The sequence below is a fragment of the Lepidothrix coronata genome, unplaced genomic scaffold (genome assembly GCF_001604755.1).
Source record: "Lepidothrix coronata isolate B3197 unplaced genomic scaffold, Lepidothrix_coronata-1.0 Scaffold27, whole genome shotgun sequence".
Classification (NCBI taxonomy): Eukaryota; Metazoa; Chordata; class Aves; order Passeriformes; family Pipridae; genus Lepidothrix; species Lepidothrix coronata.
The window spans coordinates 4,741,308-4,757,241 of record NW_016690207.1 but is presented as its reverse complement, the minus strand read 5'-3'; the positions used below and the strand labels follow the sequence as shown (position 1 = coordinate 4,757,241).

Here is a 15,934-nt window from a genome sequence, read left to right as displayed (position 1 = left end):
GGGCGAGGCTGCACCACCCGGAGCTGATTTTGTGGACAAATCTGCTTTACTTGGAGGAGAGGGGAGATGGTGCTGATAGACACGAAAGGGGAGGTGGTCACGGGGCTCAGTGCCTAATCCCTCTCTGGTTTTGGCTGGGGCAGGGCACGGGGGGCTGCTGCATCCTCCATCCTCGCTGTGCCACCCGCTCACCCTTTGCAATGAAGTCATTTTGCTGCTCTTTGCCTCTTTCCCCTCCCTGTGTCGAAACAGGAACAATAGTACTTGCCTAAGCTTTGGGAATTTGGGAATATTAGTTTGCAAAATGCTTTTGATGCTATTTTGGTGCTGGGAGGGTGAGGCATTTGCAGGTGTGTGCAGAAAAGGTGTTCTGTATTTCTTCTTGGCTACAAAAGGTTTGGGAGTGGCTGCCCCTGTTTCATCCCCCCCCCATTAACTATTGCTCTGGGCTCTGCGTTCTCAACTTTAGACCTTTCTAAGTTTTCAGGGGATTATAGATGACCCTGCAGCTATTTTTAGTGAAAGCTTTTATTTATTAAAAAGCCATCTTCCCTCATTAAAAAGACACATTGATGGGAAATAGATGAGCAGCTCTATCACTGGCGTCTGCCGTGCCAGCCCGGTGCCGCCAAGATCGTGTGTTTTGTGCCCTCCCTTGATGCAAGAAATGTCTTTCCGTGGAGCCAAGCGAAATTTGGTGTGGGAACCACCCCAAACTCGGTGCATGAGCCATCCCTCGCCCTGCCTGCAGCATCCAAGGTCCTTGGGTAGATGTGGGAAGGTGTGGTGCAGGATTTCCCCAGAGATCCTTGGTGCCGACAGCGACTTGACTTTCCTTCCCTGCTGGTTTCCCTCCTTTGCCTGAGTTGTCACACAGGCTCTGATTTTGTGTGCAAAATCCATCCTGTGACTGGCACAGAGACCGATAAAGCCGAGTTTCTTATAAACTTGCTTCCTTTTGATCCAGGTAGGAGTCAATGATTTGCCGCCCGCGGTGCGGACGTTTGGAAAGGCTTTGTGCTGAGTGGATTCTCTGAGGTTCAGATGAGGATGAATCTCATTTTCCTGTGGCCTTTTCCTCCGTGGGGCACTCGCAGAGTCCCTCTCCTGTACCTGGCTGCCTGTCTGCGCTAGACTTGCAGGTACTTAATGTCTTTGAGCCATCTGTTCCTCTGTCAGATTTAGTTAAAATTGGCCAAAGGCCTCACGAATTATTGGGGAAGATTGTTAGACAGAGGTGTGCAAAGAGCACGATTGAATAAGCTCATCCCAGTAGGACTCAAGGCTAAAAATGTAGCAGGGTGTGTTATTTGGAGACAAAGCAGCTTGGAAAATGGGATCCATATCCAACCTTTCCCCAGCACAAGAGGTATTGGACTTCAGTCTATTTTTTGGTACTGTAGAAAGCTCCTCTGTGGAGATGGACATTGTTTTAGGTAGGATTTGGTGCCTTATGTTTTATTTCTGGTAACATGTGGCTTCCTGTCCAAAATGATTCCCACCCATGCTTTCCCAAGGCACTGATCCTTGCACTGAGATGCTGCAGCTGTACTTCCAGAAAGCTGTTTGCTGAAGGACTCTCCCAACAAGGGCTGGGAAGTCCCCTGAGTAAGGTGTTAGCTTTGGGAGAGCAGAGTGTTCACACTGCCCACCACTCCCCCTAGGAGGAGGTTTTAGACCAGGATGCCTTGATTTCATCATGGGTGTCATGATGCTGTGTTCAGGATGTCATGGGTGTTGTGATTCCATGGTCAGGATGTCGTGGTTCTATGGTTCTCTGTCATAGATGCCAGGATTCTATGCCAGGATTCTGTGTTCAGGATGTCATGGATGCTGTGATTCCATGGTCAGGATGTCATGGTTCTATGGTTCTCTGTCATAGGTGCCAGGATTCTGTGTTCAGGATGTCATGGGTGTTGTGATTCTGTGTTCAGGATGTCATGGGTGTTGTGATTCTGTGTTCAGGATGTCATGGATGCTGTGATTCCATGGTCAGGATGTCATGGTTCCGTGGTTCTCTGTCACAGATGCCAGGATTCTGTGTTCCCAGTCTCATCCATCTTAGCTTTGGGCATCCAGAAATAAATGCCTGATCTAAGCAGGTCTTGGGAAGAGAGGGGCCAGTCCACCTCCCAGTGTCCTGTCTCTTGTCGTGGACTGCAGGAGGACATGGGCTGAGGGGGCATGAAATGCAAATGTCAGAAGAGAGAAAAAGCAAAGGAACTGTCAAAAATCCCATCAAAGGCTGGGTGGCTCTGGATCCATTAGCATTTCCCAGGAGTCCAGAAAAGCAGGAGCAATCTGGGATACTTGCTCCTGTAACTGCAGGTGTCTGAGATGATGGATGTCTGTGTCTGAGCATGGTTGTCCAGTCCCCCTTTATAGTCACTGGAGAGCAACGGGCCTTTTGAGGGTGAATTCATCCCAGTTTAAGGCAGATGTTTGGAACAGGGCAGACAGATTGTGTCCTGGGAGGGCCTTTTTCTCTCCGTTTGGTCCAAATGGCTCAGCCTGGAGAGCAAGGTGATAAATCCCAACCCAAGCACTGAGAGGAAGCCAGGGGATCAAAATAGGGAATATCTAACATTGCTCAGATGTATTAGAGCCAGGCCAGGGTGCTGAGCAGCAGGAAAGCACCTGGTGCTGCACCAAGCAGAAACAGGGGGGTTTTTTTGGTGATTTCTTTTTTTTTTTTTTTTGCATCCTTTTATGTCTCATCCCTCTAACTTCCAGGAGACTCAGCAGAGCAGTTCTGCATGTGGCTTGTCATTAGGTGCCTCACCCAGCAACCTGCAAGTTCATTAGTATTCTTTTTAGTGCTAACAAAATGTCTGAGCTGCATCTTTTCTGCCTGAGAGGCTGAAACAGAGGCAGTAAAGGGAAAAACCCGACTCCAGCTCTACAGAGACCACCCAGAGCGGGTCCCTTCTGCCAGCAAAGCGCTGCTCGTGTCAATGTGGCAAAACCACGGGAGCACAATAAAAAAAAACAACCCCAAAAGTGGCTGGAAAGCTGGAATTTTAGCTTTATAATTGCATCTGCAATGGGGTCTCTGCCAACGTGGCAGTTTGAGCTGAGGATCTTCCAGAGGAGTGAACATCTGCAGGTGGAGGGTGAGGTTTGGGAGGTTCCTGTTTCTCCTGCCCTGTAGGAACCCCTAGGGCTGCCTGGCTCTGCTGCACGGGTTGGATAACGTGGGTCCAAAGCCTCTTCCAGGCTGGGGTGGGGAGTGGGAAGAAGGGCTGTGGCTGTGCCCTGCCTGCCTGAGAGCCTTTCATTGATTTTCCTTTTCTTCAATGGAAGCAGAACTGACATCCATTAACCAGCCTCCCAGCCTCTCCAGAGCCAGGGGTGGAGGCAGCAAAGGCTTTATTGCTCTTTTTTTTTTCTTTTCTCTTAGACCTGTGTGTTCCTCTCCCATCTCCCTTTGCTAAAGCTCAGCAGCTCTGGCTGGGAGATGCAAAGAAATGGATCCAAATAATGGGGAACAGGATTAGAAGGGTTATGAAATAGGTGCATTAAAACATTTAGTTGAAATATTCCTAATGCTTTAGGAAGGTGGAATGGAGTAAATGAATGGATGACTGTATGGACCCTTTCACAGAACTTTTGGTGCTGACAGATAGTTTGAAGATATGAAAAAAAAAAAACCAACTTTTTTTTTTCTTGCAAAATGAAATGAAAAAAATTGGTGCCATTTTTGGTTGAAAATCCCAGCTGTTGTTAAGAAAGTTAAGAGGAAACATACTAATGAATAATTATGTCCAGCAAACATTCATCAAGCAACAACCTAGCTAAAAGTGAGTGGATATGCCATAACCAAATGTAAGAAAGGGCATCAGAGTTAGGATGATTCCTCAGTGTTTGAGGAACAGGAGGTGGAAACAAAGCTCTCCTAATCTGACTTATCCCCAGTGTGTTCCCCCAGTGTTTTGGGAGCCCCTCTATTTATTTAACCCACTCAGACACCCAGAGATAACACTGGGAAATATCCAGGGGGAGATGGAGGGGAGAAACCATCTCCTCTGGCTGCATGTGGCAGCTCTGATGCTTTTGCTCCCTTAGGGATGGAGCAGGGCCAGGCTGGGAACAGTGAGGTACACGCTGAGTTTTTGGGGTGTTAGCAGGCTCTGGGAAATGGGATACTGCTCCTGTCAAAAGGGTTTCACTCCTCACTTTGGGTTTTGTTTAATAGAGGCTGCAGGGATGAGGGGCTTGAGGCAGCAAGAGCCAGGACTTCATCACAAAGGTGCTTGAGATGCTTCATCACCAACTCTCTCTGCATCCTTGCCATCCCCTGGGAATTATCCCAAATCTCTGTGCAGTTGTTCAGGAAAAAAAAACAACAACACACTTTCCTTTCTCAGAACCTGTGGCAGGTGAAGAGAGCAAAACCCATTTGTGGATGAAAACAGACTTTTTAATTTCAAGCTTTGCAAAATAACCAATGTATATTTAGCTTTGCATCTCTCTATATGAAGTGGATTTATGAGCCTTATGTATATTTTATCCCTACACATTTGATCTCAGACAATTCATGTCTCCTGAGTTCTGAGCAGGATTTTTTTTTTCCCCGGCATTTTCTTTATTTACTTCTTTTCCCCCCCTTACTTTTGGTGTGTTTGTTCCTCCTCGCTGTCAGTGAGCAGCTCTTCAATAACTGTGTTTTGTATTCAGTTGCAGAGTTTTCTTTGGGGGGTTGGTTTTTAATATACTGTTTATGAAGAAGCCTGATTTTTGAGAGCGATGTATGTTTGCACCAGAATGTTTCTGCAGCGAAAGGGAAGGCGTAGGAAAAAAACAAAGGAATAAGGGGGGGAAAAAAGAGACTGTTGGGTCTTTTGGCCAGTGAACACTGCAGAAATACCTTTGACATTTTCCCAGGCTTATTAGACAGGTCTCGAGCTGACTCAGGTACCCAGTTTCCAAATGTCTCTGCCTGGACCAGACCTCAGCTGCTGATTTAATGGCAAACCTCTTGTTGCTCACCCGGCCGTGCTGCACCATTCCCTGCTGGAAAAACAGCCTAGGCTCAGGATTTTAATGAAGGGGTTGTTAATGCTGCGGTGGATGGAAAGTCTCCTGCTTTATTAGGGAAAGACAGGAGCCTCCTCGCTCCCTCACCCATCCCCACGTGCCTGGAAGATGCTCACGGTCCCTGTGCTCATCGATCCCGCTCCAATTCTGGATGCTGGTGCATGTTAATTAATTCCATCAGAGAATCTCTCCTGGAGATCAGGATCCCATCAGAATGTGGTGTCCTTGGCTTTCTGGGTGCTTTTTTGGAGTTCATCACACCCTTGCAGCTACTCCAGCAGTTGGTGGGACGCTGTTGTAGCCAGTGTGGGGCCACTGGGAACACTGGGAGTGAATGTCCTGAGCTGGGAAAAATTCAGATGCTGGAAATGGAGGCACTGGGAGCCGTGGGCTTCATGCTTGATTGCTTTCCTGATTGGTACCATTTAAAAAAAAATGCATTAGAGAAAGAATGTTTGATTTCCAGAGTGCCTGGGTGCCGACACCATCTCTGTTTGTTTTCCTTCCTTTAGCAGAAACCTTGTAAAATTTTCATGAAGCATTAATGGAACAGAGATTTTCTTTTTCCTCGAGCAAATTTCCCGAGGTGAAGGTAACCCCCACAAGTCCAGCCCAGTTTCTTACTCTGGAGAAATGTAGGACGAGGAGTCCTTTGGGGTAATTCCCAGAGCATCCCTGATGCAGGTGCTTCCCACAAGGGAAGGATGCAGGGGAGTGGGAAGGGAAGGAAGGATCTCTTCTCATCTTGGTGTGTGTGGGGATGTGGTGCTTGGCCCTGGAAGGGGAGAAGCTGCTGGCAAAGGTGGGTTGAAGAAGCAGAGGGATGCAAATGTGGATGCTCAGCTCAGTGTCCTCAACTACCCCTGAACTTGAGATTCACCTCTCAGTTCGTGGGGAAGGACATTTCAAGGTTAGTGAACATAAAGGGGAGAAAAAAAAAGAGATGTAACATCCCAGCCATCCCCACCTGGCTCTCCCTTCCACATGCTGGGAATGTGCTTGAAGGCAATAACTTCGTCAGAAGTGATGGATAAGAGGCTTCTTCCACTTCTTATTTTATTTTGCTTAAATCTTCTGTGCTGAATGCTGTCAGTCTCCCTTGGAGGAGGAAGGCTAAGCTGGAATCAGAGCAAAAATTCAGAGGTTGTGGTTTCTTTGTCCAGCTCTGCCAAGAATTTCCAGCAGGACTGGTGGTGGAGAGCTCATTTTACAACAGTGCCTCAAGCCATATCCCTTCAGGAGTGAGCTGGGTAAGGAGAGCAAACAAGCCCTGGCAGCAGCCCTGCAGAAAAGCATGGAAAACATCCAGCTCTGAGGAGCTTAATGGGAAGTTATTAGCTGGAATATCCTCCTTATTGTGGAGGCCGGGCTGCCTTATCATCCTGACAGCCCCGAGTAATTGATGTCCCTTCAGAAGGAAGGTGAGCAGAGGATCTGTGGTGTGGTAGAGCCTCTGCTCTGCTTGACCTTCCCGTTGATGTGAGAGCACAGGAGCAGTGCCAGGGGGTGAGCACAAGGCACTGGGTGTGGCCAGTGGGGGATGAACAGAGGGCAGCTGAGGACACTGATGTCACTTGTGGTGACATTCAGAGCCGCTTGGTCCCGTGTTGAAGCCCGGTCTCAAGTCCTGTGACAGAGCAGGGGGGATGTTTTGGCATCCCTGGTGTTGCTCAGTTTTTTCTTACTTTACTAAATCAATCCTCCCAAGGAGTTCACCACCCCGGGAAATTTAGAGCCTGGGCACGGATGAGTTAATTATGGGTTAAAGAAGATTTGCAGTTACAGTAAGTAATGGGATAAACCTGCTGATACCACCGTGATGCCAAGAGCACCTGGAGAGGGCTGGCAGGGGCTGCTTTACCTGCTGCTTGGGGCTTCTTTCCAAAGAAAGTTTCACAAGCTGCTGCAGAAATGGTCAAAGTTTGTGTCTGTGGCACTGGAGGGGTTTTCCCATCCATAGGGCTTCCTTTGGTGGAAGGAATTGGAAATAAGTGCTTCAAGTGTTAACTCTTTCTGTGCTGGTCCCCATAAGACTCTTTGTTAAGATACCCTGCCTGATACACTTTTTTCTGAACTTTCTTGAAATATGCAGTAGCAATCAAGGCAATTAAGTATAATTGCAGAGAGACTACCTTGTGAAGGCGGGACGCAGAAATAGGCAGGTAATTACAACGAGTTATAAATGGATGGTTATTTACATCAGGAGTGATGCACAGGGATTTGGGTATCGGAAGTGGGAGCTGCTGGTTGCAGCAGAGGACAGTTGTCAGGGGTCGTTCCTGTGGGATCCTCGTGTGCCCCAAGCACCTCTCTGGTGCTCATCCTCTTCCTCTAACACGGGGAATGTGGACCCACCACCTCGGGATCACGAGCAAGCTGTTGGGGTCTTTGAGAGCGCTCCGCTGTCTTCAAGTGAAATGAAAAGATGATTTAATTAAGGCACTTCTCTGAAGAGACGTGGACTTTGAGGGCGAGCTGTTAGATCCGATTCCTGAGCTGAGCGATGCCTTTCTGGCATCCTGCTGCTGAGTGACTCGGGGTGGGCTGGTGGGGAGTAGCTGCACCCTCCAGAATGAGCAGCACCCCGGGTTGCCTCGTTGCTCATCTGGCTGGTGGCCTGTTCTTGGCTGTGATGTCCTGACCCCTCGCAGTTACAGTCGCCTTCCTCCTACGGAAAGAAAACGTGCCTTTTAGATCTTCTTTCCCGCGGGGTGGAAAATCTGAGCTGCCTCTCCACGCTACCCGTGCTTTAGGAGCCTCACGTAGTTGCCACGAGGGTCAGCCGCGTACGAGGAGCTCCGTGCTGTGCTTTTCTAGGGCTGGCAGGAACCTGGCGTCACCCCGCCGCCACTTCTCTCTGGAGGAGCACTTTGTAGGCACCGCGCTCGGCGCTGAAATGATATTTTAAAGTAGATTTGAAAAGGCTGTCAGGAATCAAGGAGGACGCCTTTCCTGTAGTAGGAACAAGCATCCTGGGAGAGCAGCCGTCGAGGAGAGCGGCTCCGGGAGCGGCGCGGTCGGTCTCGTTTCAGGAGACAAGGTACTTTGGTGACAGGACATCTTGTGAGTTGTGTAGATTTCCTGGCCCTGCTCTCCCCAGAGAGGTTTAAAACTTTCAGTGCCCTCTTGCTTGGATGTACTTAGCAACAAAGAGGTTTCAATTATTTAAAGGTACAGGAAGACATGAAAGCCATTAGGAAGGGACCTGGTGCCCCCCGGAGATGGTGCTGGGTTCTCCTTCAGCTCGCAGGACTAGCTGCAAACCCCGGCACCAACGCAGGGGATGAAAGGAAGAACAGATGAAAACCACCTTGGCATAAAGTTTGAGTTGTTTTTCAAGACCTCAGAGTTTTGATCTGGAAGGGGTTGGCTGGGTGCAATGAGGGGCTGCTTGGTGTGACCCCCCAGATAAAGGAGAACATCAAAACCCGTGCAGGGTGGGCTGATACAAAGAGGTGACCAGGCAACAGGGTGCAGAAGGTGCAGATATGGTATCACCTGTGTTTGCTGCTCCTTGAGCAGAGGTAGGACTTGATGCCTCGAGGACGGTCGATCTGGCGCCTTTAGCGATGCGATGAGGAAGGGCTTGGATAAGATGGAATCCTTCCCAGCCCCTCTGCACCCTGTGGGTCTGAGGGTGACCTGAGCATGAGGAAAGGCTCACTCTGATGGCTGGGGGAGTTTGGGGCTGGAGTTTGCCTTCCAGCCCACCCTCGGGAAAACCTGGCTGCCCCGGCAGAACTCGCTGCCATAGTGAGCTCAGTCCCAGAGCTGGGATTTCAACTGGACATCAACGTGTGCTCTCCACATTGGTGTGTTCTCCATGGTGGGTTTGTTGTCCTCACGACAGGTCGCCCTGCTGCAGTGAGCTGAACCCAAAGCTCATGTTTTGTGTTCATGACCATGTTCCAGAGTGTTGGGTTTTATTTCTTCTGGCACAGGTGGTGCCTTTAGTGCCTTCCAGACTTCACCATTGTTGTTTTCTAAGTTCTTAAGTGGCTTTCTGTGCCTGTCTTAAATTGCCATTCAGGTTGTTAAACTCTGAGATTTCACCCCAGAGGTGCCTGTGTTTTACTGCTGGGTACAGCAACTCATTTATTACCTTCTGTTGTTGGATCTGTCACAACGGAAGGCGACACACAAGTAGCAAATGAATTTAATTACAATTTTAACCAAAATTAAGTGACTGTGATCAGAAATACAGAGCAGGAAAGTCCTTGGCTGGGCTAAGGACACCTGAGGTGGGTACAGTGGGTGACCAGCAGGTCTTCTCCAACTGCAGAATCTCTTCTTCACGCAGAGCAAGTACATTTGATTTATTACAACCGCGAGTGAAAGTGGTACTGGAGCAGTAGGAGAGTGAAAAACATGCGTGGCATGTATATGATACAGAATAACTAATCTTTCCTGACATTTTCTGTCAGTCTTGGGGAAGGAGAAGATAACTAACTCTGCCTCTCATGTTCTGTGGCCTGCAGTCTTCAGTCATGAAGATAAATGCTGGGCATCAGCTGTCCTTACGTACAACCGAATCCTGGTAGGCAGCAAGGCTTCAACAACTTCTTATGCCCGAAGGTGAATCTTTGTGGGGCCCAAATAACACGTCCAAAACCCCGGAGACTCTGTGTGAAAAGGTTTTGGTCCCAAAAGAGGGACTCAAAGTGTCTCCTTGCACCGAGAGCTGCCGTGGTGGCCTTGGTGGTGATGCCCCCCTGGGTGAGATGGAGCTTGGAGGAAGCCCTGGTGATGCCTTGATTTCCCTGAAGTGTTTATGTCCCGCATGGATCCGCCTTTATAGTCAGTTGGACATGGAATCTCTTCCCGTGGCAGCCGGACCAAATTCCACACCCATTTTTCCCGAAGAAGTAAAATGACGCCTTTTTAGGTCATCTCAAATCACTTCCCCATTCATACCAGAGCTCTCAAGTTGTTCTGGGGAAGGGGAAAGCGGGGAAAAATAAGCCAAAAATGGCTTTTTATTTTCGAGTGTGTCATTTGAAATGGGGAGGGAGGGAGGGCAAACACGCAGCTCCTGCTTCCATTTGAACTGCTCAACTCAGGGTTGTTTTGGAAGGAGGGTGAAGTGGAGGAGGTTCAAGTTCAGTCACAAGGTGGGAAAATATATTTTGGGGCTCATCTGAAGAGACTTGAGTTTTCTTTTGTGTGGGGGTGAAGGAAGCATCTATCCAGCTGGATATCCTCCCTGGAAAAAAGAGCTGGAGGAAGAACGGCAAGAGCAGAGGGGAAAAACAGGGATGTGCTCCTGTTAATGGAAGGAGCACAGCTTGGGAATCTGCTTGTGGGTATTTACAAACTCTATTTCCCTCACAGAGGTGCCTACAAGGGCAGAGTTAGCAGTGTATTATTAATAATGAATAACAGTAGGATGGTAAAATGTGTACTTAAATATCCTGTGTCGTTCAGTGCATCTCCTCATGCTTTACAGAGGAAAAATTGTGTGAGAAGGGTAAATATGAGACAGGGAGGAACTGGTAGGGAGATGAGATGGAGATCAGGAGGTTCATCTTTTTCCTGTTCTTGTCCTTTTTTTTTTTTTTTTTCCCCTTGGCTCACATATTAAAATTCCCAGTTAACCAGGTGCTATTTAGGGCTGGCTGAGATTGGTAATTTCTGAGCGCAGAATAAACCCGGGCCGGGTGAAAAAGCGGAAGGAAAGGTCATGTAACGTTCCTGTCATACCAAATCTGCCGGGGAGGGGGCAGGGAGCGGGGCTATCGCCTTGTGAGCTGCAAATAGAGCTGTTAGTGTGCCATCAGATAGGGCCGGACATCGATAGCGCTGTATCAATGGGATAAAGATAAATGGGAAGATAAGAGAGCGGGTTCGCCTTGAAATCCACTTGTGGTTACCAAAAGGCTTTGTCTTCCCGTTGATTTCTTCATCCCGCTTCCGTGGTAAATGCCAAGGCTTGAAATCTTATTTATGGTGACGCTAATGAAAAAATGTCCAGCAGAGCCAGTGCTTCACCCAAAGGATATGAGGATCTTCTGTGCTGTCTTAATTAAGTGAGGTAACGGGGAGACTTCTGAAGCCACCCAGCAGCGGTTGAATGGCTAATTCTCTCCAGCACTGAATTAAAAATTAGGAACATTTAATAAGCGGGGTTAGGTGCCCCCTGAGTTACGGTTTCAGCAAGATGCAGTTAAGCTCAGTCTTTCTGCCTGTTTTTGAAAGTCTGACTCATCTTTCCCAGCACTTCTCTGGCAGCTGTGAGGGCATGAAACTTTTTTAGATCGGAGATAAGATTCATGCCGTAATCACATGATTCGGGGAGCTGGTGCTTTAAGGGAAAGAGTGCTAAAAATAACCAGAATTGGTGACAAGATAGTAGCAATTTTGGCTTTTTCTACCGTGAAGGGCTGGTTGCCAGCTCTAGGGAAAGGAGTCAAGGGCTTCACTCTGCAGTGGGGCTCCAAAATGTCATTGCTCCCGTGATAATATGGGATAATAAAAAAAAAAAAGGAAAAGATAGGAAGGAGCAAAGCTAGAATGGAAGTAAGAGCAAGAAGCGAGAAGATAGGAAAGGGGTAAATATTGCAAAATAAAAAAAAAAGGGAAAGGGAAGCAGGGCACATATTGGACTAGTGCCTCGTGGGCTTGAGTGGTGTTGGAGGAAGACAAAAGGAGTGAGGCAGAGTGAGAAGCACAATGACTTTAATTTGTAGGCAGGGAATGTTAAGAGAGAGAGAAAAAAAAAAGGTGATTTGGGTTCTTTTATTCATTACTAACCATAAAAGGCCCAGACTGTGTTGCCAGTGGCTTTAAAATCCAGGATCCTATTAAACCTTCCTTGATAGTAACTCAGCACTTGGAAACGGGAGTTAAAGAAGGAGCAGGAGGAGGGAGGAGGGATGGGGGAGCTGGATGAATCCAGGGGAGACGTAGTGCGACGGTCTCACCTTTTGTCTGGCTGTGTTTTTGGGGGATCAAGTGGCCTGTTTGCCTGGAGAAGCCCAACGGGACTGGCAGCATCCCCATGCCCCTTGCAAAGGGATCACCCCGGCTGCTGCTCCCTAGGAAAGGGCACTGCTCCCCATTCCCAGGTATTAAATCAGGCTTTATTCCTGCTGCTCGCAAACCAGCTGCAGCTCAGGGGAGGCTGCACGGAATGCGAGATGAGATGGGAGAGATCAGCAGATAAATGCGATGGATAAAGCCAGCAGCAAAAAGTTCCTTGGATTGAGTCCCTGGGTGATAAATAGCAGATGTGCTGCTGTCGAGGCAGGGGTTGACACCAGGGTGAGGGGAGGCAGGGGCTGGATCAGATCGGGACAGTCCCGAGGCGGGACTGGGAGTGTGCTGGGAGAAGTGGTTAATTCCTGCACTTTGCCTCCAGCATCACCCATGATCCCTGCCCACCCCCAGGGGCTGCCCTTCCCTGTTTTCCACTGCGGGTGCTCGCTGCCAGGCTCACACCCTGCGCCCAGGGAGAGCTGTAATTAAAAGAGCTGTTCCCCGAGCCCCGGCGACTTTATCGATCGCGTGCGTGCGGGTGTGCGCTCGCTCCCTTCTCCTCGGGGAAAGAGGAGAAACCATTCCTTTTAATCGAGGCTCCGAGCTGACATGCAGGTCTGGGCCACACCACGTCCTCAGCTCCCTGTGACACGTGTGGAGCAGCGCAGCCAGGCGAGGAGGCAGCTCCCACGGGAGATGCTCGAGGGGATCTCAATTCCTCGAGGATTTTCCTTTCCTGCTGGAGTGCTGGTTGAAATACAGAGATGCTGTATTGCTCTATATCTTGTACTGAGGGTCTCCAGGCAGGCAGCAACAGGTCTGGGGAGCCTGATAGAGATGTCACTTGGCTGGGAAAGAGGGAGAAGGAAACAGGGCTAAGCATCCCTTCTCTGAGCCGGCACGGAGAACAGGGAGAGGCTCGGGGAGCTGCCGCGCTTTGCTCCGGTTCGTGAAGTGGGTAATCAGCCCTTTTTATGAAGTCAGACTCCAACCTCTTTGGATTTCACCCCGTGTTCTCCCTGTTGTGGAACAGAGTCGGCCGATAAAGGTCTTATCTGGTCACTGTGCTCCAGGGAATCGGTGCTGCCGGAGGAGCGTGGCTGTGACCGGAGCCTCGCTGGGAATGCAGCGTGCGGAGCCTGGCGGGGGGGATGGAGGGTGACAACCAACAGCATGAGGTGACAGCCGTGCTGAAGTAGCCAGGAGGGATGGTGCAAGGAAACGTGGGTTGGAGTGAGCCCCTTTCCCTGTGGAATTCGGGAGTTGCCTCCTGCAGCCGCACCTTTGCCTTTCCCAGAGGGATCCGGTGCGTTTGCAGATTGTTTGCTTTATAAGAGAAGTGACAAATTGCAAGATTAACCAGAAATACGGGCTTCTGTCATTGCTTTCCCTCCTGATGGAAATCCAGAGGATCCTGCGTGGTAACTAATCAGTCAGGCGGAGGAGTGAGGTGGTTAATGGAGGAAAAATACTCCTCTCTGTGCCTTGTCTGGGAGAGACTCGACAGCTTCATGCTTAGCTATCAATCTGAGAAGTGGAAGGAGACACTGGCAGCTTTGCATGCCTGTGGTGAGGAAAACATCAGGGTGGGCGGATTTGGGCATTTGAATACCTGGAATAAACCCTATTTCAGAATAAAGAGATCCTCAGGAACTTTTCCCTCCTTGGAATTATAAGGGGAACAAAAAAAAAAAAGAAAAATCCTCCAGTCCGCAAGGTCTCACCCTAAATCAGGCATTTCTGAAGGGGCTGAAAGGAGAGGAAGGAATCTCATTAGCCACCCTTTGGGAGCTTAATTCCAGGCGAGCCTGCCAAGGTGCTGTTGCTCCTCGGATAGGAAGTGCTGGAGAGCTCCAACAGCAGCTTTCCGTGTTCAGCCCAGCCTCAGAGAATATCCTTAAGTGTTATTTGAGGATTTGGCCTGCTGGAACTGGGCAAGCTACAAAACCCAGATATTGTACTTGGCAAGGGCTCTGTGCCCTTGCAGGGGGGAAAGACTTTGCCCTTTGCTAAAGCTTGAGCAAACTTCCACTAGGAATTAAGCAGAGTCCTCTGCATTTCAGCAGCCCCTCGCAGCAATCTGGGATGGCTTCCTTCGTGTTTGCCCTGCTTAGCTCCTGGAATTCTGCAGAGCATCCATTTTCCTAGAAAGCTTTGTGTCCATCTGCTCCATCGACTTCAGTAATAGAGTTAAGACCCCCCCTGCTTCCTGAGCCAGGGCAAGGAGATTATCCCTCTGATACCATTCAAGGAAACCCTCAGCTCCCAGCTGGCTCAGGGAGTCTCTGGGTGATAGAATTCACTCCAGGGCCAAAAAACCTGGTCAGTCTGGCTCGGGAGGGAGCTCCTGCAGTTGGAGATGATGCTGGAACAGAGGTTTAAACAGCTCCTCCAAAGTTTTTCTCATTTTCTCTCAATTTTGAGGCTGAGTGAGCTTTTTTGCTAAGGATGCTGGTCTGTGGAGAGATTTAGGGAGATGAAGTGTCTTTTTTCAGTTGGTGGAGCTGGTCCTCCAGCTGGACCAACGTATGGGGCCTTTATCCCCCTCTTAGGCTTGAAACCTCTGCTTTTCCATCACCTGTCTTGTAGGTTTAGACATTGTGGGGATGGGATTTGGGGAAAACTCCAGGTATTGAGTATTGAGGAAATGGGAGAGTGATTGACAACATCCCTTTTCCAAAGGGTGTCCTGCAGCTCCGAGCAATGCTGGCAATGCTTCCTATCACACATTGCTATAGAAAATGTTCCATGAGGACTTCTTCTCTGTAAAAAAAACCACCTTCCTAACAACAAAAACAAAACAAAAAAAACCAACCAACAACAACAACAACAAAAAAAAACAAACAACAAAAACCCCCAAAATAAATACAATACCAGAGAGACAAAAGAAACAGATATTGATTTTTAGTTTGAATCCTTCCAGAGAGGAGTCTGTGCAATCACATGGTCTCTCCCTGTCTGCCTTCCCCACTCCTACCCCTCTGTAGGTTTTGAGCCCTTTGGCCAATTCCTGGCCAATTTCTACCCAATTTGACAGAAGGAAAGAAGTCTCAGAGATATTAAATTTCTATAAATTTCATTAAAAGAGGTGGCTGGGTAGGAGACACCAGCTATTACAGCAGCCCCACGAGACCGGGGCTCCGGCATATGCAGAGCCTTTGTTAGACATCACACAGCGGCTGAGGAGAAAGACTTTTCTGTACAAGCAATTCCAGGGAAACAAGAAAACATCTTTGACCAGCCCTTGCACCTTCCCAGCCGTGGGGGAACGTGGCTGGAGAGCCCTTGGAGGCCGTGTTACATTTGTTCCACTGCCTGTCCGTGGCTTGTTCGCTCAGAAATGAACTTGTAAGGCCTGGAAACAGGTCACGAGCGGGAGGGAGGAAACATTCCAGCCCCGCTCCCTCGTCTCCACACCGGAATAAATTCCAGCCATTGAGATCTGCCTGATTTCCTCCCCCACCCCAGCGCTCCTTGAGGTCTTTTTTTTTCCTCAGCTTAAAAACGCTGAGCTCCAAATTGGGAATTGGTTCCGAGCGTGCCCAGCGGGGAGAGGGATGCGGAGGGGTGGGGAGGAGGCAGCTGGGAAGGCCAACCAAAAGCTCAGGATTATTAAGATTTTTAAGATATACAGTTTTGATAAAAGCTTGCAAGTAGCAAATTTGCTATCAAGCCTAATGTAGCATGGCAGATTTTGTCTGAGCTAGCAAAGGATCACATTTGCAGCTCCTCTGAGGCGGGGAAGTGGGCTCAATAGGCTATTTTCCACATCCATGCTCTGTTCCTAAAAAAAAAAAAAAAAAAAAAAAAGGAGGGGGAAGCAGGGAGATGGAGAGGAAAATAAAGACAGTTTCTCTTTTTGCACTTTCCTCTGATTTTGCATGTGTTTGCCCTGAATGTTAATAGTCAATAACCTGCGCTC

The 15,934-nt window shown here is 48.9% G+C and overlaps 1 protein-coding gene across 6 annotated transcripts in view; it reads left to right on the top strand.

The window, feature by feature from the left end:
• The window catches only part of LOC108494865 (protein CEPU-1), a 358,720-nt gene that overhangs the window by 233,379 nt on the left and 109,407 nt on the right, over window positions 1-15,934 (top strand). The window contains exon 1 of one of the 6 annotated variants that reach the window (XM_017809850.1): window positions 11,429-11,585. The exons of the other annotated variants lie outside the window; for them this stretch is intronic. Within the exon in view, the coding sequence (XP_017665339.1) occupies window positions 11,548-11,585 (38 nt within the window). The 5' untranslated portion in view covers window positions 11,429-11,547. Of the gene's footprint in view, window positions 1-11,428; window positions 11,586-15,934 lie in introns of those variants that run through there. 6 annotated transcript variants of the gene reach the window in all.